At 45.8% G+C, this 23,416-nt stretch overlaps 1 protein-coding gene across 2 annotated transcripts in view; it reads right to left on the reverse strand.

Annotated features, from left to right (window-relative positions):
• Window positions 1-19,853, reverse strand: part of Map3k9 (mitogen-activated protein kinase kinase kinase 9) — an 84,406-nt gene extending 64,553 nt beyond the window's left edge. For both annotated transcript variants that reach the window (XM_004649313.3, XM_004649312.2), the window contains exons 1-2: window positions 19,430-19,853; window positions 11,333-11,746 (exon numbers count right to left, since the gene is read on the reverse strand). In XM_004649313.3, coding sequence (XP_004649370.2) covers window positions 11,333-11,746; window positions 19,430-19,853 — 838 coding nt within the window. The remainder of the gene's footprint in view (window positions 1-11,332; window positions 11,747-19,429) is intronic.
• Between the last annotated feature and the right edge of the window lie 3,563 nt (window positions 19,854-23,416).

Below are 23,416 nucleotides of genomic sequence, written 5' to 3' on the forward strand. Positions count from 1 at the left end.
CTGTTGGCCCTGGCACACCCATTCTCTCTCTCTTTTTCTCTCTCTCCACCTCTTTCTGCCTACTGATCTCAAATAAATAATATAAATAAATAAATAAAACCCTCTAAGTTTCTCTCAAAGAGAACAAACCCAAGGGAAACTAGAAGCGAAAGGAACATGAATGTGAAGTAATTTTTAATATGTTTATTTTCCACGTTCTACTCTTACACTGCCTTGCACTGGGCACCAGGTCTTCCTAAAGTTTTTTTTGGTGTGCAAGGAGACAGAAGACACAAATCACTGACATGGTCTTGAGCCCCACATGAAAAAGCCCCATGCTGACTCAGGTAAGACAGAGTTATAGCAAATCTGAGATACTGGATGGCCCCAGCTAGCTCCAAGGACAGAAGTGACATTCGGCTGTGTCCTGCTTCCAGGATGAACGTTGTCCTTGGTCTGTTTTAAATCCCTGCCATGACTCATGTGACCAGAGCATCTTCTCTCAGCAAGGCCATCTGTCACAGCTTGGGCAGCAATGGGGACAACTGCAGGCTCCTGTTGACTGCTTCTCCACTAAACCAGTCAACAAGAGTCTCCTTCAGATATTCAGTCCCTGTATGAAGCAGCCTACCTGCCTGGGCAGCTTGACGTGAGGACGCGGACTGTGGTGTCCCTACCACACCAACATTCTTACGCAGACACTAGCTCATCCACGCCTCTCCTCTTACAAATGAGGAATGTGAAATCCAGTGACTGTGTAGTACGTACTCAATAATACCCAGCCAGTCTTTCTACTGACCCAGTCCACCTCTTACACAAATGTCCAATTTAAGGACTCCGTAACAGTGCTGACTTGTAATCATCTCAGAGACCTGAGTTAATGAAAGTTTTCAGCCTCTCCTGCTAAACCCAACCAGCACATACTGCACAGATGTCAATGAGCATATAGGACCTATGTTAACGTTCCCAACTATGTAAGGGGAATAAAGTATGGTTCTACAAGAGGCTCCACGGTACTAAAGGAAGCTTCTGGAGCTTCCTGAGCCTGGGAAGAAGTTACCTCCTCCTCTCGAGTGCACCAAACCTCTAACGGCACACCTTTGTTTCCATGAACAACCCTGAGCTCCCTCACTGGAACAAGGCAAAGCACCAAGTTAAGGAATGGAATATTCTCCAAGAGATGTGGAGCAAAGGAGAGAAAATGTAGGCTCGTGTTTTCCTACAAATCTTGACCTTCAGCAATGACAGGGCCACATCTTCGAGTGAGCGAGCAGTGGTCACTATCTGCTACTGCCTGGTTTGCTCAGGGAGGGAGGTGGGGGAAGGAATGGCAGAATAATCTATGTAACTTTCAAGGCAGTAGTAGCTCAAACCTGAGGAAGAGACAGAGGAAAAGTCTAAAGATCTGAAAATCAGAGCCTACCTGCCCTTAAAGGACCTTATACTGAAATGGAAAACTTCCTGAGGCTGTTTTCTCAGAGGAAGAGATAGTTCAACCATAGTCCAGAAATCCCTCCCAAAGTCCTTCACCCGATGCAACCTTCTGCTCCAACTCCAACATGAGCTTTGCTCATGCCTAACCGGAGCCCAGGATGTGGCGCTGCAGAGAAGCCCCGGAAGGGACCAAACAGAACAGGGATCGCCAGCAGCACTTGGGGAAATGAAGGCAAGTGCTCATTAAGGTCAACTTCCCTCATGAGATTCTAGGATTCCTCAGCTCTACCAACTCAGAGGAAGAGACTGAGTTAAAAAAAAAAAAAAAAAAAGTCCACAGGGAACACCAAGGATGTCACTTGTGTCCCCAAGCACAATCTCATAGGGCATCTGGACTAGCTGGTTTCTCTGCCTGGAACCTCCTCACCCCGATTTCTCTTGCCACTTTCTAGTCAACCACTCTTCCCTCCCTCAGCTCACACTCCACACTTCTGTAGGAAACCCCACAACACATGCAGCCTGTCAAGGCATGTGCCTTGCCATTCTTGTGGCACCAGCATCTCCCTTGGTGGCGCGGACTACCCTCTGGACTTGACATTTTCCTGTGACTTGTTTTAATCCACATCTTTCTTCTTGGCCTCACAGAAGGTTCTTGAAGGTAGGACCTGGATGAGCTTTTGCTGTTATATTCCTAATACCCTGTGCTCAGGCTCCACATGGAGGAAAGGCATCAGGCTTATAGGTGTCGGTTAATGGTAAAGTAGCACATGAGGCCCGGGTTTTAGCACAGCCGAAAACAAACAAGAAAAAAAAAAAGAAAGAAAACCAGGATGAGGAGAGAGGGAGAAGGAAAAAGAGGAGGAAGAAGGGAAGAGATGAAAGGAGGGAGGGAAGGAGCAGGCAGACATCTTTGTAAAGGAAAGGCTGGGAAGGCCCAGTGGGGGGGGGGGGGGGTGTTATTCAACGGGACTTGTGCACCGGCCCTCTGGCCTCGCTGTTTCCTTCTGCAGAGTCATGCTCAACTGGCAGGTTGTTTCCTCCGTTCTGGCTTTATTCACTTATGTCTGCATTCTGGCTTACAGATACGGCCCTGTATTCACAGTAAGCGTTTCCCATCAACTGGACACAATGCTTCGGGACACAGCTAGTGGCTACTAGCTGACTTTAGGCATAGTTTCCTACCAACAAAAGAGGACTCTGAGGACTGGTGCACTTCTGCCCAGAAAAGTCCTCACACCCTGTCCTTTTTCCAACTCTTCATGCTCAGAAACATGCACAGAAGAATCCCAGTGAGAAGAATAATGGGGCCCAAGAGATTCAGAAGTATCTGAGTCGGGTACTTCTGGAAGCACCTCTTGTGGGGACACATCCTTGAGATGTGGAACTGGTTTCCACGGCTGATACTTTGCTGTCTCCCAGATCTGCTCTGGAAATATTTTGGGGTTTCTTATTTTATTCACCTATAGGTCATCTGCTTCTCTGGCTAATCCTCATCCTTCGCCAGGCAAGTCCAAGACCACACTGCTCCTGGCCAGGCCGGAATATGCCTTTCCAGACATGCAGGAACAAAATGCTGGAGAGTGGAATCCAGAGAGCCACAGGTGGCACAGGCCTGGCAGCCAGCAAACACTCAGCTATAGGAAATCAGACACAGAAATGCAGGCAGGGGGGCCTAGCTAATGTCTGGCCTAGACATATTCCAGGCTTAGACAGTTCTACTCAGCCAGGCCGAGGCCCGGGGAAAGTGGAACTCAGCTCCCATGTTTCAAGAAAGCTCCTTTTCAGCTTCCCGACCTTGTGAATTCTAAGGGAAGGCTAGTGACAGGTACAAAGCACACGTGAACACAGGCCTGGGTATCAGGAGGTGGAGCTAATGACCGTAAGTTGCAAGAGGAGCAGCCTATACGAGGCTCTATGAAAATGACAAAAGCAGTATTAAGCCCATGAGGGCTGGGATTCATTACTTTACTCACTGCTATTACCAAATAATTGACAAGAAATAACTTCAGGAAGTTTATGTCTGGTTACAGTTCTAGGAAATGCATTTCATCTTGAAGATGTCTAGTCACACTGCATCTGTAGTCAGGGAGCAAAGGGCCAGGGTATAAAATATAAAACCTCAGTGATTCACTTCCTTCGGCAAGACTCCAACTCCTGAACATTCTACAACCTTCCCGAACACTGCCACCAGCTAAGGACCAAACACATAAGCCTATAGGGGAGATTTCACATTTAAACCACAACAGGGAGCAATTCCCAAGTTGGTAAGAAAAGAAGTGCTGATGCTGGACAGAACCACAGTAGTGAATCCAGTGGCTGCTCCAAAGCTCCTGTCAGTCAACAACTGGCTCCCATGGGGACACTGCCCAGCAAGATTAGCTGGGCTGGCATTTAGGAAGGGTGTGGAAAGAGAAGGAAGCAGAGTCACTCAAGGCTGGGGATCAACACACTGTTTAATCTATACTTAGGCATCCAAAACAGGTTGATGAACTCAATCAGGAAGGATCAGGCTCTAGGGATTAAGGTGAGGATGGAAAGCAAAGTCCATGCAAATGAGGTATGAATGACATCTCTGGATAAGAGAAAGTGAAGCCTTACAATCTGAGATCCTATAAGAAAAACAGTTCATGTAATTATTCACTCATTCATTCATTTGTCCTACATGTACACTAGCTGAGGTCCCAGCTATGCACTGGAGCCATGCTGGGAGCAAAAGATAAAAAGTCTACTTGAATTGGGCATAGTGACACACACCTTTAATTCCAGCACTCAGGAGGCAGAGGTAGGAGGATCGCATGAGTTCGAGGCCAGCTGAAGGTAACCTAGTGAATTCCGGGTCAGCCTGGGCTAGAGAGGGACCCTACCTTGAAAAACAAAAAATAAAATAAAATAAATTTTTTAAAGTCTACATTCTTCCACATACTATCTGGTAATGAACATTCAGCAAACGCCTCGTGGCACTGGCCACACCAAGGATCTGAAATGAGTTATGGATGCAGCAGCAGAACTGAGCACAGGAAACTGGGCAGGTTTGGGATTGGTAGAGAGGTGAAGCAAGGACACCCATGTAAGCAAAGCTATTCCTACAGCAATGTTGTGCCATCAGCCTAGTGGCTTTTGGAAGCACAGGGTAGGTTCTGGGAGAAAGGAGACCAGCTTGTTTTGTGGGGAAAGTGCTGAATGCCTTCATGCCAAGCTAGCTACTACACAAAATCCTGCAAGCCATCTACCTGCCCCTAAAGGACCATAGTTTAACCAATGCTTCTCATGACAAGTTTGATGGGAGTGAGGAGATGTAGATCCATTTTTATGGCCAGCAGCTTCTTACAAGTAGTCTTAAGATACAGTGTTTAAGCTAACAGGTGGTGTGGTAAAGCAGTATAAGACACTAGTTTAAAGGAGTCTGGGCTACATGTCTCAGGGCCTGGTTAACTTGTTTGACTGTGATGCAAAATATCTGAGATACAGTTTGTTCTAATGCACGTCCTGCATTAGGCTTCAATGGAAAGGCTGCTGACTACTTTTTCCATCAACCATGTTCATCTCTGGTCACAGACCTTGACTATTAATGGGGCTCACTGGCACCCAGCATAAAAGTCACTATTTCTCAGCCTGCAGACCAGCTAGCCACACCTATGCAGCCATGTTCTGGCCAACTGATGCAAGAAAGTGGACTAAACTGGACCTCTGGGAAGTTACTAGCAACTGTCTGCCGCACAAGCAAATCTTCTCTACATCCTCTTTTCCTCCTCCTTCAGGCCTGTCCTTGGATCAAATAACTGATACCCTCACAGCCAATTAGGACCAGGAGACAATGATAATGGTATAAACAACAGGAGCCAGGAGCTCTAATGATACCATGGAACTGCCCTGAAATCCCTTGTCTTCTGTTCAAAGGCAAATTGATGTATAGCTTATGCCAGTCATTCTCATTTTGTTTCGTTTCTTGGGTTAAACACAATGAAACCTAAACTTCTCAATTATATGTTACCATAGGGTACACATATGCCAACAAACAGCAAATGATTGTTTTAAGTGGGTGAACAAGATAAGTCACTTTTTTTCTAACTTTATAACTGCTTGATGTTTACCACTAACTACCTTCTCTTTCCCACCAAGAGACATATTCTGCCCACATATGACAGTGACGAAATCTAACTCTCTAAAGCCCCTGGATAAAAACAAAGGAAATCAGAAAAGTGTCCTCAAGTCTACAAAAGAAAGAAGTCAGAACTCCCAAAGGGGAGGCAAAGGGCAAGGAAACGGCCTAACATTTCTTTTATTTTTTTTTAATTTATTTATTTATTTTATCTTTTGTTTTTTTGAGGTAGGCTCTCACTCTAGCTCACGCTGACCTGGAATTCACTATGTCATCTCAGGGTGGCCTTGAACTCTCGGCGATCCTCCTACCTCTGCCTCCCTAGTGCTGGGATGAAAGGCATGCGCCACCACACCGGCTCTAACAGTTCTAAAATGATGTTCAGGCCATACACACACTGCAGTGGAGTAAGGAAGATAGCATCATCATGGCTCACATCATGGTATAAACAATCCTAGGCAACACCCACCCACAAATGGCTACTAGGGAGGAGTATGGTAGTCTGAATATGATTGTGCAAGTTGTGTGGCCCCATAGTCCCAGGTGTTTTATCAAGATTAGCTTCCTGCTTTTAAGTCTCCAGAGCCCTGCTGCATGGCATGTCACTGGGGGCAAATCTTACTCCAGTCCAAAGGTGTGGAGAGATCAGTTTGAGTTCTGGAGTTATGTGCTGGTGCTTTCTTGCTGTAGATGTTCCTTTCTTCTGGATCTATGGAAGCAGGCACCTTCTTCTGCCATTGATGGAGATTGCCCTGTATTTGTGAGCTGAAATGAACCCATTGCTCCCATAAACTATGTCTGGTTGGACGTTCATCCCAGCAACAAGGAGCTGACTACAAGAGCAAGCTACCTCTGCTGACATGTGAAATTTACAGCTGACACCAACATGAGCACCAAGCATGTGGTCCCACATTATGCCTGGACACCCTTAAAACACGGCCCTGGGTAGAGATCCACTGCTGCCGCACCAGCCTACCCCTGAGAGCTCCTCTCTCTCACGGAAAGAGCCAGACTGTGGAAACATGACACTCGGGTCTCCTGCCTTCTCCTACCACAGCAGAAGGCAACTTTCCTTCATAAGAGCCTCATTTCCAAAACAGGAATCCCATAAAGGTAAATACACCTTGCATGTGTAGCTTTAAACTGTACCAAGAAAATTACAAAAGTTTACAATTCTATTATACTAGCCAGGCTTCCTAAATGGACTCAATTCCATAACATTATAGAATTCTGCCTAGTTCTCTCAGGGTTCTAAGGATAAAAGACAAAGAAAATGCCAGGCGTGGTGGCGCACGCCTTTAATCCCAGCACTCAGGAGGCAGAGGTAGGAGGATCGCCATGAGTTCAAGGCCACCCTGAGACTCCATAGTGAATTCCAGGTCAGTATGGGCCAGAGTGAGACCCTACCTCGAAAAAAAAAAAAAAAAAAGACAAAGAAAATTCACCTTCTACACTATATTTTCCACTAGTACCTCTGTTGCCTCTTACTCTATCATCTAAAGCAATCCCAGGGTACTCTAAGTCACCAAAAGTTTGAAATTATTTAATGTATTCAAAGAACAGAGTTCTGAAGAAGGGATAACAATAACCATAAAATCATGACAAAGAGAAAAAGAGAAGCCAGATTTTACTGCAAATAGCTTAAATATCTTTCTATCAAATATATAATACAACTGTCTAAACTACTGGCAAAGAGGAAATTTCCAATTACTAAGGGGACAGAGGGCAGAGAGAGAAGAGATAAAAGTAATAAAGGCTATTTTAAAGTAAGTTGGGAAGTCTACCTATCATTTGACAGACAGACAGGAAGACACACACACACACACACCATATATGCTTCTAAAATAAATGTTTGGATGAACACAAAAAAGGCTCAGCCCTTAAAGGTGCTTGCTTGCAAAGTCTGCTGGCCCATGTTCAATTCCCACGCTACACATAAAAATGGTAAAAACAGGGTTGGAGAGATGGTTTAGCAGTTAAGGCACTTGCCTGAGAACCCAAAGACCCAGGTTCAATTCCCCAAGTCCCATGTAAGCCAGATGTACAACATGGTGCATGTATCCACAGTTCATTTGCAGTAGCTAGAAGCCCTGGTGCACTCATTCTATCTGCCTTTCTCTCTCTCTCTCTTCAAAATTACTAAATTAATAAATAAAATATTTTTTTAAATGGCAGAAGCATCTGGCATTTGCATCAAGAGGCCCTGCTATACCAACACACACACACACACACACACACACACACACACACACACTTTAAAAATAAATGTCTAGAAGGATATGCCAAATGAAATAGTTGTTCTCTCTAAAGGAAAACAGGGCGTAGATGGCTCAGTAGTTAAAGGCTCTTGCTCGCAAAGCCTGCCAGGCCGGGTTTGATTCCTGTTGCAGTCAAGTTCACATTGCTGGTAGAAATCACTAGACCAAGAGCAGCGTTTGGGGGAAAGGGGAGTTTATTTTGGCTTACAGACTAGAGGGGAAGCTCCATGATGGCAGGGAAAACGATGGCATGAGCAGAGAGTGGACATCACCCCCTGGCCAACATAAGGTGGACCATGGCAACAGGAGAGTGTGCCCAACACTGGCAAGAGGAAACTGGCTATAATACCCATAAGCCCATCCCCAACAATATACTGCCTCCAAGAGGTGTTAATTCCCAAATCTCCATCAGCTAGGAAACTAGTATTCAGAACACCTTAGTTTATGGGGGACACTTGAATCAAAGCACCACAATTCCATAATACTCACTTGAAGTCAGATGCACAACATGGAGCAGGCATCTGGAATTTGCCTTGGCAAAAGACCCTGGCATTCCTATATACTCTCTCTTAAGTAAATAAGTAAATAAACAAACAAATCATTTTTTTAATAAAGAAAGAAAAGCATTAATATTCTCTCTCCTTTTGAAATTTCTAGTTTTCCTGCAATAAATACTACTTACATAATTGTAAAATACATCTTAAAAAGTAAATAAATTTCATATATATATATATATATATATATATATATATATATAATTTTTTTTTAAGTTTTTCAAGGTAGGGTCTTGTTCTAGCCCAGGCTGACCTGGAATTCACTATGTAGTCTCAGGGTAACCTTGAACTCATGGCAGTTCTCCTAACTCTGCTTCCTGAGTACTGGGATTAAAGGCAGGCACCACCATGCCAAGCAAAAAGAATAAAGTTTCTTAAATTTTATTTATGTATTTATTAGAGAGAGAGAGAGGAAAGAATATGCACACCAAGGCCTCTAGCCACTGCAAATGAACTCCAGATTCATGCACCACCTTGTTTATCTGGCTTTATGTGGGTACTAGGATATGGAACCTGGGTCTTTAAGCTTTGCAGGCAAGTGCCTTAACCACTGAGAAATCTTTCCAGCCCTTAATTTTTTTTTAATTTTTATTTGAGAGAGAGGGAGAGAGAATGGGCATGCCAGGACCCCTAGCCACTGCAAACAAACTCCAGATGCACGCACCACCATGTGTATCTGGCTTACATGGGTATTGGGGAATTGAACCTTAGTCTTTTAGGCTTTGCAGGCAAGTGTCTTAACCATTAAGCCATTTCTCCAGCCCCAAAAGTAAATTTTATGTTTTGTTTTTTTTTTGAGTTAGGATCTTGCTCTAACCTAGGTTGACCTGGAATTCACTATGGAGTCTCAGGGTGGCCTCTAACTCTTGGTGATCCTCCTGCCTCTGCCTCTGCCTCTGCCTCCCAAGTGCTGGGATTAAAGGCGTGCACCACAAACCTCAGCTCAAAGAGTAACTTAAAAAAAAAAAAAAAGTAAGCCAGGCGTGGTGGTGCACACCTTTAATCCCAGCACTCGGGAGTAGGAGGACTGCCGTTAGTTCGAGGCCACCCTCACTCTCCATAGTGAATTCCAGGTCAACCTGGGCTAGAGTGAGACCCTACCTCGAAAAACCAAAAAAAAAAAAAAAAAAGTAAACAGTAGGGCTACAGAGATGGCTTAGCAGTTAAGACATTTGCCTGCAAAGCCTAAAGACCAAGGTTCAATTCTCCAGGTCTCACGTAAGCCAGATGCACATTGGTGCATGTGTCTGGAGTTCATTTACAGTGGCTAGAGGCCCTGGTATGCCCATTCTCACTCACTATCACTTTCTCCCTCTCTCTGTCTCTAATAAAAAGAAAAATTAAAAAAAAAAAAGCAAACAGTAGGGCATTCAGCACTAAGCGAGACATATCTATCACCCTCCAAAGTTCAGAAGCCATTGCAAAGAAATGTGGGAAAGACTGTAGGAGCCAAAGGAAGGGAAAGACTGCTTACAATGCTGTCACCTAGACACAAGATGGCCTTGATATTCATAACCTCACAGTGGCTGAGGGTACCTACACAAGACCTGCATAATAGGAAGGAAACAATGATGATATCAAATTAGAAGACAGAGTAGATGGAAGAAAGGAAGGATTCAGTGGAGGTGAAATTTGGGACAGAGAAAAGGAGAATGTTGGAGGGGATTATGATCATGGTCTATATTTATGGAAGTTGTCAATAAAAAATTTTAAAAAAGTAAACAGACTCAGGGAAATTCCACAGCTCTTGAGACAGCTAGTCTTGTGGTCATAGTAGCAACAAACAAGAGATCCTGTGTCCAACATGTACAAGGCGAAGACCAACACCCCTAGGCTGTCCTCTGACCCCCCTATGTGCATACGTGCACAAACACACACAAGGAGAATCACAACAGCATTCCCAGAAAAACAAGCCACATTTGGGAACAACTCAGAACAAAACAAGAACTGAAGGGTTTCTGGGTTTGATGCAGAAGGCAGAGGGTGAAGTCCCCGGGGCTAATGCTGCCCCCAACGTTCTACACTGCCCCCTCTCTGGAACAGAATATTCCAAGTGATCTCAAACATGTACCATTAATCAGCTATAACTGCTCTAAGGTCAGCATGGACAAGCGAGAGCAGCTTACTCCCAGCCCTCTAATTCAGCCCAGGGAAAGGCACTACCAACTTACTATTTAATTATACCTAAGGCTTGCTTTACAACCCAGTTTATGGGATCAAGGCATCTGATAAACAGTTACTTCTCAGTTCCCTGCAATTAAACACCAGGAATTATAGAATTAATTAATATTACCCCAGGGCCACCAGGTCTATATCACCACCAGCCAGGTCATGCTCTCCAAACTGACATCACTACCTACACCAGGCCGCAGTTTAATAACATGCCTCATTTTCTGTGATGGTCCCCACTCCAGTGAGTGCCTCAGGCTGAGGTGCTCAGGAGGATTTTCAACAGGCATATAGGTTTGCTTTACCCACTGTTCCACAAAGGGGACAACCCCTGTTGGGATTATATACATACTTTCCATAAGTAAGGAAAAGATTAAATCAAGATTTTGCCCAGCATATCAGAAGCACACATAATACCACTTCAAAATTAGCACAGGGCTGGAGAGATGGCTTAGCAGTTAAGGTGATTGCCTGCGAAGCCTAAGGACCCATATTCAACTCTCCAGATCCCATGTAAGCCAGATGCACAAAGGTGAGGCAAGTGCAAGGTCACACATGCCCACCAGGTAGCACACAGGTCTGGAGTTCGATTGCAGTGGCCTGAGGCCCTGGCATGCCAATTCATTCTCATTCTCATTCTCTCTCTCATAAAAAAAAAAAAAAAAAAGACAAAAAATGAAACAATTAGCACAGACCCCTGAGGTGCCTATTCCTCTCTACCTAGACCAATTCTTCCTGTCCCTTATTCCACCTCTACATCTCAACTCAAGGACAAAACGCTTTGGAGCAGGTTCCACACGAGAGTCCATGTACCCTCCAGCCCAGTCCTCTATACTCACTGTTGCTGGACTTAAGGTCGCGGTGGATGATGGGGACAATGGCCTCATCATGTAGGTAGTTCATCCCTCTAGCAATCTGCACAGCCCAGTTCACCAGGATGTCTGGCGGGATCCTCTTCCCAGACAGCACTCTATTCAGAGGCCCTCCACGAGCAAACTCCATGACCAAGCAGAGGTGGGGTTCCTTCAGGCATACTCCCCTAAGAGCAATAATGTTCGGGTGCTTCAGCATGGCAAACAGCTTGGCCTCTTGGCGAACGTTCTCGATGGTCTGGCTGACGTCCTCATCAGGGTCGTGGCGAGCTGCTTTCACGGCAACTTCATCGCCCACCCAGAAAGCACGGTAGACCTTCCCAAAGCCCCCAATGCCGATGATCTCCTCTAGGGTTAGCTCCGCAAAGTCAATCTCTAGCACTGAAGGGAAAAGGACAAGAAACAAGTCAAGGTTACCCTGAGCACACCATCTAGCTAACCATCCACATACTGCATGGGTAAACAGAGAGCTAGCTGTATGTGCACCAGGCTTTCTGGTCGACCTGTTACAAAGTAAGCTTCACTGGCATTATCCTCGTTGACTAGCAAGTAGTGACTAGATGTCCAGTAAACATTCATAAAATAAATCCTACTTAGAAAATCAAGGAGGATCTTGTACCAGAATCAGCCATTTTAACTAAAAAGAGAACCCTAGGGTCGTTTCCTGAGAAGTATTCAGCATTGTTTCATACTTGGTGGCAAGAAGCTCACAGTCTGGTATTGAGGGAGACAGGAAACAGCTACAGTGTACTTTGTAAAGATACTTTATAGAAATATGATCAGTGACCCGGGCGTGGTGATGCACACCTCTAAACCCAGCACTCGGGAGGCAGAGGTAGGAGGATCACCATGAGTTCAAGGCCAGCCTGAGACTACATAGTGAATTCCAGGTCAGCCTGGGCTACAGTGAGACCCTATCTCAAAAAAAAAAAAAAAAAAAAGAGAAAGAAAATAAATATGATCATTGGATAAAGGAAGTCAGTAACTCCCACCACAGAACATGGGATTAAGATGAATGGAGAAAGGATTCTTAGGGACATCTTAAATGGGCCCTAAAGAAAGAACAGGAGCTGGAGAGATGGCTTAGCAGTTAAGGTGCTTGCCCTCCAAGGCCTAAAGACCCAGGTTTGATTCCCCAATAACCACGCAAGCCAGATGCACTAGGTGGCACATACATCTGGAGTTTGTCTGCAATGGCCTGAGGCCCTGGCACACCCATTCTCTCTCCCTCCCTCCTCCCCTAATAAATCAATAAAATATGTTTAAAATATACTTTAGCTGGGCATGGTGGTGCATGCCTTTAATCCCAGCACTTGAGGGGCAGAAGGAGGAGGATCACCATGAGTTTAAGGCCACCTTGCAACTACATAGTGAATTCCAGGTCAGCCTGGACTAGAGTGAGACTCTACCTCAAAATAAATTATGTGCATGTATGTGTGTGTGTGTGTGTATGCATATATATATAGATATACATGTATATATATATACATACATATATACATATACATATATATATATATATATATATATATATATATACACACACACATACACACACACACACACACATATATGTATGGGTTTTTTTGCTCTAAAAAAGAAAGAGTAGAAGGGATGCTATCAGACAATGAAGTGAATGGGGCAAAGGACACTCCAGGCAGGGGAAAGACGTGAGCAAGAACATAGAGTGTGAGATACATGAAATGTTAGAAATGGCAGGGAACCACAGCAGCTGGATTGTGTGCACTGGGAGGTAACCAGGTGGTAAAATGCTTTCAAGCCCTAATGAAGGGACTGAATTTTACACTATAAGTAACTGGAGTTGTACGTTTTTCAGAAGAGGAGTGTTGTCAGACCTATGATTTACAAAGAACATCAACTCTTGCAGTCATGTAGAATAGAATGGGAAAGAGAATCCACAGCAAAAAGAACCACTAAGGAGGCTCATGCAGTGACCCAGGCCTGCTGAACCTCAGAAGCAGTGAATACGGGGAGTTCTGAATCAACAGGAGAGACTTCCAGGACTTGGTTCTATCAGGACTGGTGCCCGAGAAGTATAGGAGAGAAGCGTCAGAGGAGACATCTCACTCCAGAAGACATCAGTGTCCCCGCTCGGCCTGACCGTCACCTCAAACACTCATTCTACGTCCCAAGTCCAGAGTCTGAACAAGCACTTGATTATACCTTTTGCTCTGTGTGGAAAGGCTTTCATAGATAGATAACAGAGCTAGCAGTGATTATAAATCCTGGGCTAGATATGATGTTCAGTTCTGTAAGAACCCAATGCTACTTCATGTTTCTCTCATGAAACCCTGTTCTTCTGACTTTATCTTGCTGATTTACAATTTAAATTCATCCCTCAGGTCTAAACTTAAAAATGCCAATTTGGGGGCTCAGGAGACAGCTCAGTGGTTAAAGGCATTGCTTGCAAACCCCAGTGGCCTAGATTTAATTCCCCAGCCACTCATGTAAAGCCATAGGGGCATTCATTTGTAGCGGCAGGAGACCCTGGCATGCCCATACACGTGAATATATGTGCAAATAAATAGTCAATTTCACAGAATCCCCAGACCAAATGAAGTCAAACCCACATTAAACACTTCCATAGCAATTTCCATTCTGCAAGACTCATCAAGTTTACCATTAATTACTTGTCCCCTGCCTGTCACCCTGCTGCCCCATGACACCCACTGGGCAGATCCTATCTGCCCTTGCACCACATTTACTAGGTGACCAATAAAAGTATCTACCTCAGTAGGACATAAACCAAATCTAGATCTGCAAAAGAAAAGTGAATTCAGAAATGGGCCTTCTGAAACAGAGAATCACCACACTGTGCCAAAAATAACTAGTGAAACAAAGATATGTTTCTAACTTTTGGCAAAACAAAAAGAGGAACTGCCCACTGCTGGCTGTTCCCTTCCTTCTTGGGGCACCCCTGTCACACCCCGCTCTCCACTCAGATGCTGGTAGTGCTCAAAAAATCTGTTCTTCCTTAATTATAGTACTTTCAATCCTATCTGGGGCTATATTGATTTGTATTTTGCAATGCAACTGTCAATCTTCACAAAGGAAACTTGTAGGAAAAGTTAGATGAGCTGTCTTCAGGGACATGAAAAGTAGCACCCATCCTGCCCTCAAATGTTTCAAATGATAAAAAGGTTCTCTCCTTGGGCCTAGGGTGTAGCTCAGTGACAGAGTACAAACGCTTAGTTAGCGTTGGCAAGGGTCTCCCTTTGGTCATCAGTGCCACCAAAACTTAATAAATAAATAAGAGGAGGAAGGAAAAAAAAGGGGGGCTGAGTTACTGTCTCACCTGACAGTCTTACTGAACAAATGAAACGGCAGACACTGTAGGCTAGCCGGCACCATGAACTCCAAAATCCTCCTAACATACCTTTCAGCACTGGAGAGGTTAGAGAGCTAAAAACGACATATCCCCAAGCTGGGCTTGGTGGTGCACACCTTTAATCCCAGCACTCAGGAGGCAGAGGTAGGAGAATCAAGAATAGCAATGAGTTTAAGGCCAGTCTAAGACTACATAGTGAATTCCAGGCCAGCTTGGGCTAGAACAAGACCCAACCTTGAAGAAAGTATTTTTTTTAAAGTATATATCCCAGACTCCCTATGAGTTAAGCCAACTAGACACATAAGATGTACAAGGCAGAAGAGAGGTGGAGACCATCTTCTGGTGACTTCTCCTGGCAAGCAAGACGGTCTACATCAGCACACAAGCATCCAAACACTAGGTCTATATAGATGGAAGGGAGTCATGGCAAAGTGGTTGCTTCATTTCCAGGCTGCAGACATAACAAGACGTCCCTGAAGCCAACATCTTCAGTGGCAGCTCCAGAGCCTGAGCCCTCCCTCACAGAGCAGTGGAGGCTTGCCTGGTTAAGCCAGCACTGCAGTGTTCTGGGAGTGCTTTCCATAGGTCCAGCTGAAAGCCTCTTCTCCCAGCCCTACCAACAGTTCTGCAAGCACCTAATTTCCTGTGCTGAATCCCTTCCCTGCTTAAAATAGCTTAAATGTTTTGCATCCTAAAAATGATCCCTGATTATTCCCACGAATCCTTGCCTGATGCCATCTATATGAATGAGAAAACATGCCTACACTAAAGAGAGATTTGAAATCCCTTTGAAGAAATATGTATGTCAAAAGTCTTCTTGGTCTTGGAGGACCAAGAATATCCCCCCCACCCCATCAGCGGTTACACTGACCAAAAACTATAATATGTGCCTCTACTACAAATCATATTTACCACTTTATTTCCTCAATGAAGTCTTTGAATGAACTACTGTATTTCTCTAATACTCTGCCTTCTTTCCTTTAGTCTAAAGCATATTTGTCAATGCACAGTAGATGTTCAATGTTTATTTAAATGCCTGAGGGTGCAAAAGAGCTTAACTCCAGCCATGGTGCTGAAAGAACAGCTCCTCCCCGGGCATGTCACAGGGTCAGAAGCCCTCAGTGGCCAAGGGAAGAGAAATAAACTCTTTGAGTAAAAGGTAAGAACTAGCCTTTCCCTGCTTAGTGAAGGAATATAATGAAGGCATCCTTGAAGAGAAGCATGGAACTCAGCTTGCCCACACGTAAAGACAACCTTGAACGGGGAGCAAGACTGTCCTCCCTTCAAAGCTACCTCTTCTCTGCTCCCTGCACCGCTCCCTCCAGTCAAGACCTGGTTTTAAGCAAAAATCAGGTCAACTTGCATTCAGTACATTTTTTTTAGTTTCTGTGGGAGGATAATTTCCAGGAATATCAAGAACAAAACTTCATTTCATTCTAGAATCAAGGTGTTATTCCCTCTTGATTATACGCTTGGAAAGTGGATGTACAGGGGATTTTTCAACAAGTAAATGATATACTTTGCTCATACTTAAAATGTCATATACATAGCCAGATACAGTGATATATGCCTGTAATTCATCAATCAGGTGACAGATGTAGGAGGGTCTTATGTTTGGGGCTACTCTGGGCTACATAGTGAGAGCCTATTTCAAAACATAAATTAAACACTTTATGTACATAGAAAACTGTATCTTCACATTTGTAATGGATCTAGGAAAAGTAAGTATAAATAAATAATGACCCCATTAATGTCCTATTTGCAAATAAGGCACAACCCTTGTTTAAAAGAAACTTTTTTCTTTTTTTGTTGTTGTTTATTTTTTGTTTTTCGAGGTTGGGTCTCACTCTACTCCAAGCTATGTAGTCTCACGTTGGCCTTGAACTCATGGTGATCCTCCTATCTCTGCCTCCTAAGTGCTGGAATTAAAGGTGTGTGTGCCACCACACCCTGCAAGAGAAACCTTTTAAAGTATTTTTTATTTGAGAAAGAGAGAGAGGTGGAGGTGGGCACACCAGAGCCTCTAGCCACTACATACGAACCCCAGATGCATGTGCCACATTGTACATCTGCCTTACGTGGGTATTGGGAAATCAAACCTGGGTCCTTAGGCTTCACAGGCAAGCACCTTAACTGCTAAGCTATCTCTCCAGCCCAAGAGAAACTTTTTTTAATATCTAGGACTATATCTCCCAAGATGACAAATTTGGGGAGCTTTATATTTTTTATCTTCCATGAAAATAAAGAGGATGACTAGGCTCCTAGGTTATAAATACATTTATCATTCAGGGAGAACCCACTAGAAGGGTTATAAATATAAATGTAAAATGGTTTATAACACCACTATTCCATCCTTTATTTGACAAAAAAGAAAAATAATTTCCTCTTCTGTTTTAAATAAAGCTTGAAAAAATGTACTTGGAAGAAATTATATATATATATATATATATATATATATATATATATCCTAAAGTTATGGCTTGTCTTCTATTACCGCCCAGAATGTCACATCACAGTCCCCAGAGTGGAAGTTCAAAAGCATATCTCTGGACAGAGTTGTTGGCAGCTTCACTTTATTCCAAGTCTTTGCGGCCAAATTTTTGATGATTAGCTTTGTTTTCTAAGTGACACTAACTGAACGGGTGGGCCAGGGTTCACAGATGAGACACACACCTGACTTTTCAAAGCACTGCACTGAAACTTTATGTCACCAGTCTCTCTTGTGTAACTTGCAGGCAACTCCTTACCATCTTTATCCCTTGGTACTTAACATCATCATCTATCACTTAGTAGGTACTCAAGAATTAATGCCAGTCACCAATGAGGTCAGATTACAGCATTCAGCAGGACTTTCAAATGCCATGTTCTTCACGTCAGTCCTTTTGACCAAGTACAAGGTCCTCCCATGTGGATACTGCACTGAGGAATCCACTCTCTGCAAGGTTAACTTCTGTTATAATGAAGTTAAGTCCTGGCCCCCTTTTCAAGGAATCAGCTCCCAAGGTAGCACACTGTTGACATGGCTGGCTCTCTATGGAAAGGCCCTAAGTCAGATTCACTCTTGACTGGAATGAGGCACTGCAGAAACAGTTTCTGCTCATCAACTTCACAGAGCTCTTATACTCTCACATTAGCTATCCCTAAAAATAAATCCCAGAGCTTCACTCACAAAGAACCTCAAATTCTGACTTACGTTTAAAACTAAAGTCTTGCCTAACATATAAGACTATTCTATGGTCAAGTTCATGTTAAATACTATTTCAAAACAGTATGCCAAGACCTCTGACATACAAAAAAAAAAAAAAGTACCATAGAGAAACAATCTGAAGTAACTTGCCACCTCCGGGCATTATAAGAAAAATGTAGAAATAATAAACATAAACTGAGAGAGGAGACATAAGAAGAAGTAGGAATTTGGATGTCAATTTGATAGTCAAAACACTGGGAGGAAAAAGCAGAGTAGGAAAAAAAGCAAAGAGGTTAAGATTTTGACATTGCTAATATTTAAAACTCATCTTAAAGTAACATAATTGCTCAGGTGAAAATGAAAGACAGCTGTTACCAATGAAAAGTTAAAGCTAAATAATCAAAGTTGGACTTTGGGAAGGATTTGTTTTAACTCAGCTAAGATGCAGAGTATATAAATAAAGGAGTAAACAGTAGTAAAAATACACATAAGGAATGCTAACAGGGAAATTATGGAAACTTCCAAATATTGTAAATAGTACTATCAGATTATCTGAATCTTCTATACCAACCAAGTATATGTAAATGATTATGGAATTCTAATGGCAGTTTAACCTCTTTGAAAAGAGAGGCAATTTCGTTAAGAGTGTAGAACAGGGGTGCTCTGAGAAGTTGAAAAAAACCAGGACACTGGGAGAAAGGCCCTGGGAGGGAACCTTGGCCCTCCTGAGATTGGTCCAGTTCCAAATATAGGCAAGGAACTAGAGTGGAAAATAAAAGGTTCTGTCTAAATGGTACGGCTGTAAGGGACAGGGGCTTAGCCACTGCACCTTGCGCTTCAATTCTTTAAAGGAACGAGACATACTTTCCCTTGCTTATTTCTCTGTTGAGGACTGCTACCCCACCTCCTCACACCTTCTTTAAACAGTATTCAGTGAGACTCTTCAAAAAAGTACAACTTTGAGATACAGGATAACGATACAAGGTATCTCAAAAGCACTTCAGGCTTGAGTTCACACATGCTTCCGGGAATTGAGAGCCAGCCCACGCGGGCTGGGCGGGGGATGGGGGGGGGATGAACACCTCCATCTCTCAAGGGAAATACCTTTAACAGGCAGGACAGGCCACAGCAAAGGTCAGCAAGGTCCTTGACTGGGAGACTAAGGTTATGGATGACAGTAATCTGCGGGGGGATGGGGGACGGCGAGAGGAGGAAGAGGAAGGGACTGGGAAGTAGGGAGACTGGGAAATAGAGTGGGGCTTCACAAGGTGGAAACCAAGAGTCGTCTTTGCTGAGATTAAAAAGCCAAATCCGAGTTTCAGGCAGGGCTCTACGGCGTATCTAGTATACCCAACGCAACCCCACCCCGGACCCCGGCCGCCGCACCCGCGAACACACCCACAGCCCTCCGTCCCCCACCCCTTCCCCTGCCCTTCGCTCCCCGACCACGCCAGGCCTCCCTCCATCCCTCCCGCTTCCCCCTCCCCGGGGGTGTGTTGGGGGGAAAGAACCCCCATCTTCGCCTTACACTGAATGGGCGGGTAGCAGCAACTGGGGTCCTCGCCGCCCGGCTGGCAGCGGCTGGAGAAGGCGCTGCGCGGGGTCACGTAGTTGCTGGGGAAGATGCCCACGCGCTGGTTCAGCTGCCCGGTCCACCAGCCCTCGTCGCCGGACACCTGCGAGTCCTTGGACAGCACCTCCACCACGTCGCCCAGCCTCAGGGTCAGCTCGTCCTCGCCCGCCGCCTCGTACTCGAACACGGCCGTCCAGTAGGGCAGCGGGGTGTCGGAGCTCAGCTCCCCGGGGACGACCACCGCCGCCGCCGCCGCCGTCTCCTCCTCCTCTTCCTCCTCCTCCTCCTCGGCCCCGGCCCCCGTTCCATCCTCCCCCGGAGGGGCGGCGGCGGCGGCGGCGCTCGCCAGGCAGCCGAGAAGCGCTCTGGAAGGCTCCATGGAGCGGCCGATCCATAGGGTGCGGGGCCGCCGCCGCCCGCAGGAGCCGCCGCCGCCGCCTATTGTTCATACGGCTCCGCAGCGCTGGGGTGGGAGGTGGGGTGGGGGGGGTAGAGGATGGGGAGACTTCCCCCCCGTCTCCCCCCCGCCCCGGCGGCCGCTGTAGGTGAAGGACCCGGGGACTGGCGGGGACCCGAGCAGCCGGCCGACCGGCCCGAGGCTAGCGCGCGCGGCGGGACGACAAGTGCACGGGAGCGCGAGCGTTCACCGTGAGCCCGAGGGGCGCGGCGGGATCCAGTGCCTTGGCCTGCCCGTCGCCGGTCCTCCACCCACCCACCCACCGCGAGGGTGGCCCCAGTCAACCTCAGCGCCCCGTACCTGCCCGCCGGCGGCCGCTCCCCTTGCAGCCGCCGCCGCCGCCGCCGCGCGCCCCGCCTCCCCGCACGCCCTAGACCACCTGACGTGAGCCTGGCTCCGCCCCAGCCCTGCGGACCCGAGGAGGAGGGAGGTGTGGGCGGAGCCACGCAGGCGCCCCGCCCCCTCACGCCAATATGCCTGCTGATTGGTCGCGCTTATCCCCGCCCCGTCCGCAGGTTCCTCTCGTCAGCCACCTCGCAGGCAGGTCCGGCTCCACCTCCTGCGCCTGCGCTCGCCCCGCCCCCTTCGCCGGCTCCCCGATTCGCAAAGCCCAGGTCGACCCAGCGCTCGCTTCCCATTGGCTCGCCGCGGCTGCGCTCATTGGTCCGCGGCACCTGTCCATTTCCGGGCGGATAGAGGCGGGGGAGGGAGGGACAGGGACGCCTCGCGGCTACCCGCGGGAGGCTCGGGTCTCGTTGGGTGCGTGAGGAAGGAAGGGTGGGTCCCGAGTCTAATGTCCCAGTACCCACGTAAAGTCAGGTGTACAAAGTGGTGCGTGCATCTGGAGATCGTTTGCAGCAGGCAGCAACTGGAGGCCCTGGCGTGCCCATTCTCTCTTGGTCTTTCTGTCTCTCTCTGATTGCAAATAAATAAAAATAAAAGTACTGAAGAAAAAGAAAAAAAGAAAAGTTCTGATATTTCGAAAGCAAGCCGGTACCGAAGGATCTGTTCTGGTGTTTGCAAACTGGTACCTTGTCCGAGGAAGAACTGAAGAGTTATTTATTTCGCAGGACTTTTTTTCTTTTGGTTTTCTAGTATACCCCTATGTAGCCCAGGCTGGCTGCGAACTCACAGTCCTTCCCGAGTATTGAGATTACAAGCATGTGCCACCATGCCCATCCCATTTCGTGTAATTTTTAGTTTGAAGTGCATTGCTGGGAAAACTGAAACAATTCGGAAAAGTAATCGCAGCATGACTTTAGCAAGGGCTTAGTGCTTACTGTTGCCTGCTCATTCTGAAGTAAGAGAAAGATCTGTACGGCCGGACAGCATGTGGTTTACAGGTGAACATGACTGCACCGCAAACCTAGGCACCCTGTACCTTTAAGGTCTTAAAAGAAGAGCGGTGATGGGCTGGAGAGATGGCTCAGCGATTAAGGCGCTTGCCTGGTGTGTAAACCAGAAGCACAGGGAGATGCAAGCGTGCAAAGTCGCACATGCGCACAAGGTGGCAGCGCGCATCTGGAGTTTGATTATAGTCGCTGGAGGCTCTGCCATGCCAATTCTCTCTCTCTCTCTCGCTCTCTCTTGCTCTCTCTCTTGCTCTCTCTCGCACTCTCGCGCTCTCTCGCGCTGTTGCTGTCGCTGTAGCTCTCTCATATAAAAAGCAGGCCAGTCCGGTGGACTTGTCTTAAAAAAAAAAAAAAGAGGGCTGGAGAGATGGCTTAGCGGTTAAGCGCTTGCCTGTGAAGCCTAAGGACCCCGGTTCGAGGCTCGGTTCCCCAGGTCCCACGTTAGCCAGATGCACAAGGGGGCGCACGCGTCTGGAGTTTGTTTGCAGAAGCTGGAAGCCCTGGCGCGTCCATTCTCTCTCTCTCCCTCTATCTGTCTTTCTCTCTGTGTCTGTCGCTCTCAAATAAATAAACAAATGAATAATTTTTAAAAAAAGAGAGAGAGAGAGATGAGATAGTGCTGTTCAAAAGAGCATCCAGAGTAGGTCCTGCGGTCAGCCTGGCTAGACCGAGAACGTACCTTGAAAAACAAAACAGAGTCGATCCTAAGAAAGAATCCCTGAATGCGATGCCCTAGAACACTGTTGAGTTTCCAGTGCAGATAGGGTCAGTGAACTAGGAAAGGTCACATGAGTCTGAGTAAGTTCTCTAGCTGGTAAGACAAAACCATCCCACCTGCAAACAAAAAAGCCACTGGGGAGTGGGAGTACTTCGCATATAATAGCTTTAAAAAAAAAAAAAGCACAAGGGGAAAAAACACTCTCTTGATTAAATTTTCATTTATATGGAAAATGAGCTTTCAAACTGGATGAAGAAACAAAAAACACTAGACAAAAATGTCAGTAGTGCTGGGCATGGTGGCTCATGCCTTTAATCCCAGCACTCCCAGAGGTAAAAGGATTGTTGTGAGTTCCAGGCCACCCTGAGACTACATAGTGAATTCCAGGTCAACCTGGACAAGAGTGAAACCCTACCTCGAAAAACTAAAAAACAACAAAAGGGAAAGAAAGAAAGAAAAGAAAAATGTCAGTGATGAAATTCTTCAAGTAGTAGGATTATGAGTAATTGAAATTTTTATTGTCATTCTGCTTCTCTGTAATTTCATATGTCCTACAGTATAGTTTTGTGGATCCCCCACCCTTTCTCCAGGGAGAAGGGAAGAGGACTATTGTCCTCTTCCCTTAGGAACAGGAAAAATAGCTCCCTGTACAATTTACATACTTCATACCACAGCATGTGTTTAGGATCTCGTGAACCATCGCTCACCAGACATTCCAACAAGTCACTCAGTAAATATTTGTTGAATGGATAAGTGCCAGGAATTCAAAGGACGAGAGATCCATGAGACCAAAGCTGCCTGGCAGGGCTTTGTGGAAGAACTAGAAACAGAACTGGTCCTGGGGGCGTATAGGGTGAAGTAGGGAAGATCTTGTGTTCAGGGAAGGAGGAAAGGAGTAGATACCACAGAGGTGGGAAATTGTGGAAAGGTTGGTCCATTTGATTGACATAAAAGGATGGTGAAAGAATTCTCTAAACCTAAGTTGAGAAGATTGTAGAGGCCCTTGCATGACTTGATTCACCGTAGTAATTATTTAATTGATCATTTGTAATTACTTAATGCCCAAGGTGTTTGCTATAAGGGCAGGGCCCTGCCTTTCTCGTTCCTCACAGTGCCCTGGCATCTGAGACAGTATGGCCCATAGACATCTCTCAGGACAGTCACACCTGATGACTGACTTGGCTGCCAGCCGACGAAGTCTGGATTTGCTTGGGCAGATCAATGATCATCACTGAGAGGCCTGGGGTGAAGTGAATGAGTTGAACTGTGAGACAGGCAGCTGTTACCTTTATGGGGACTGGACTAGATGCAGATTGCATGTAGTGCTGAAGCTGGGATTTGAGGGTCACGTGCAACTGGATTAGGGGAGAAGAGAAGGCCTGGGTGTGGGGATTAATGCAATGACTAACAGTGAT

The sequence above is a fragment of the Jaculus jaculus genome, chromosome 7 (assembly GCF_020740685.1).
Source record: "Jaculus jaculus isolate mJacJac1 chromosome 7, mJacJac1.mat.Y.cur, whole genome shotgun sequence".
Classification (NCBI taxonomy): domain Eukaryota; kingdom Metazoa; phylum Chordata; class Mammalia; order Rodentia; family Dipodidae; genus Jaculus; species Jaculus jaculus.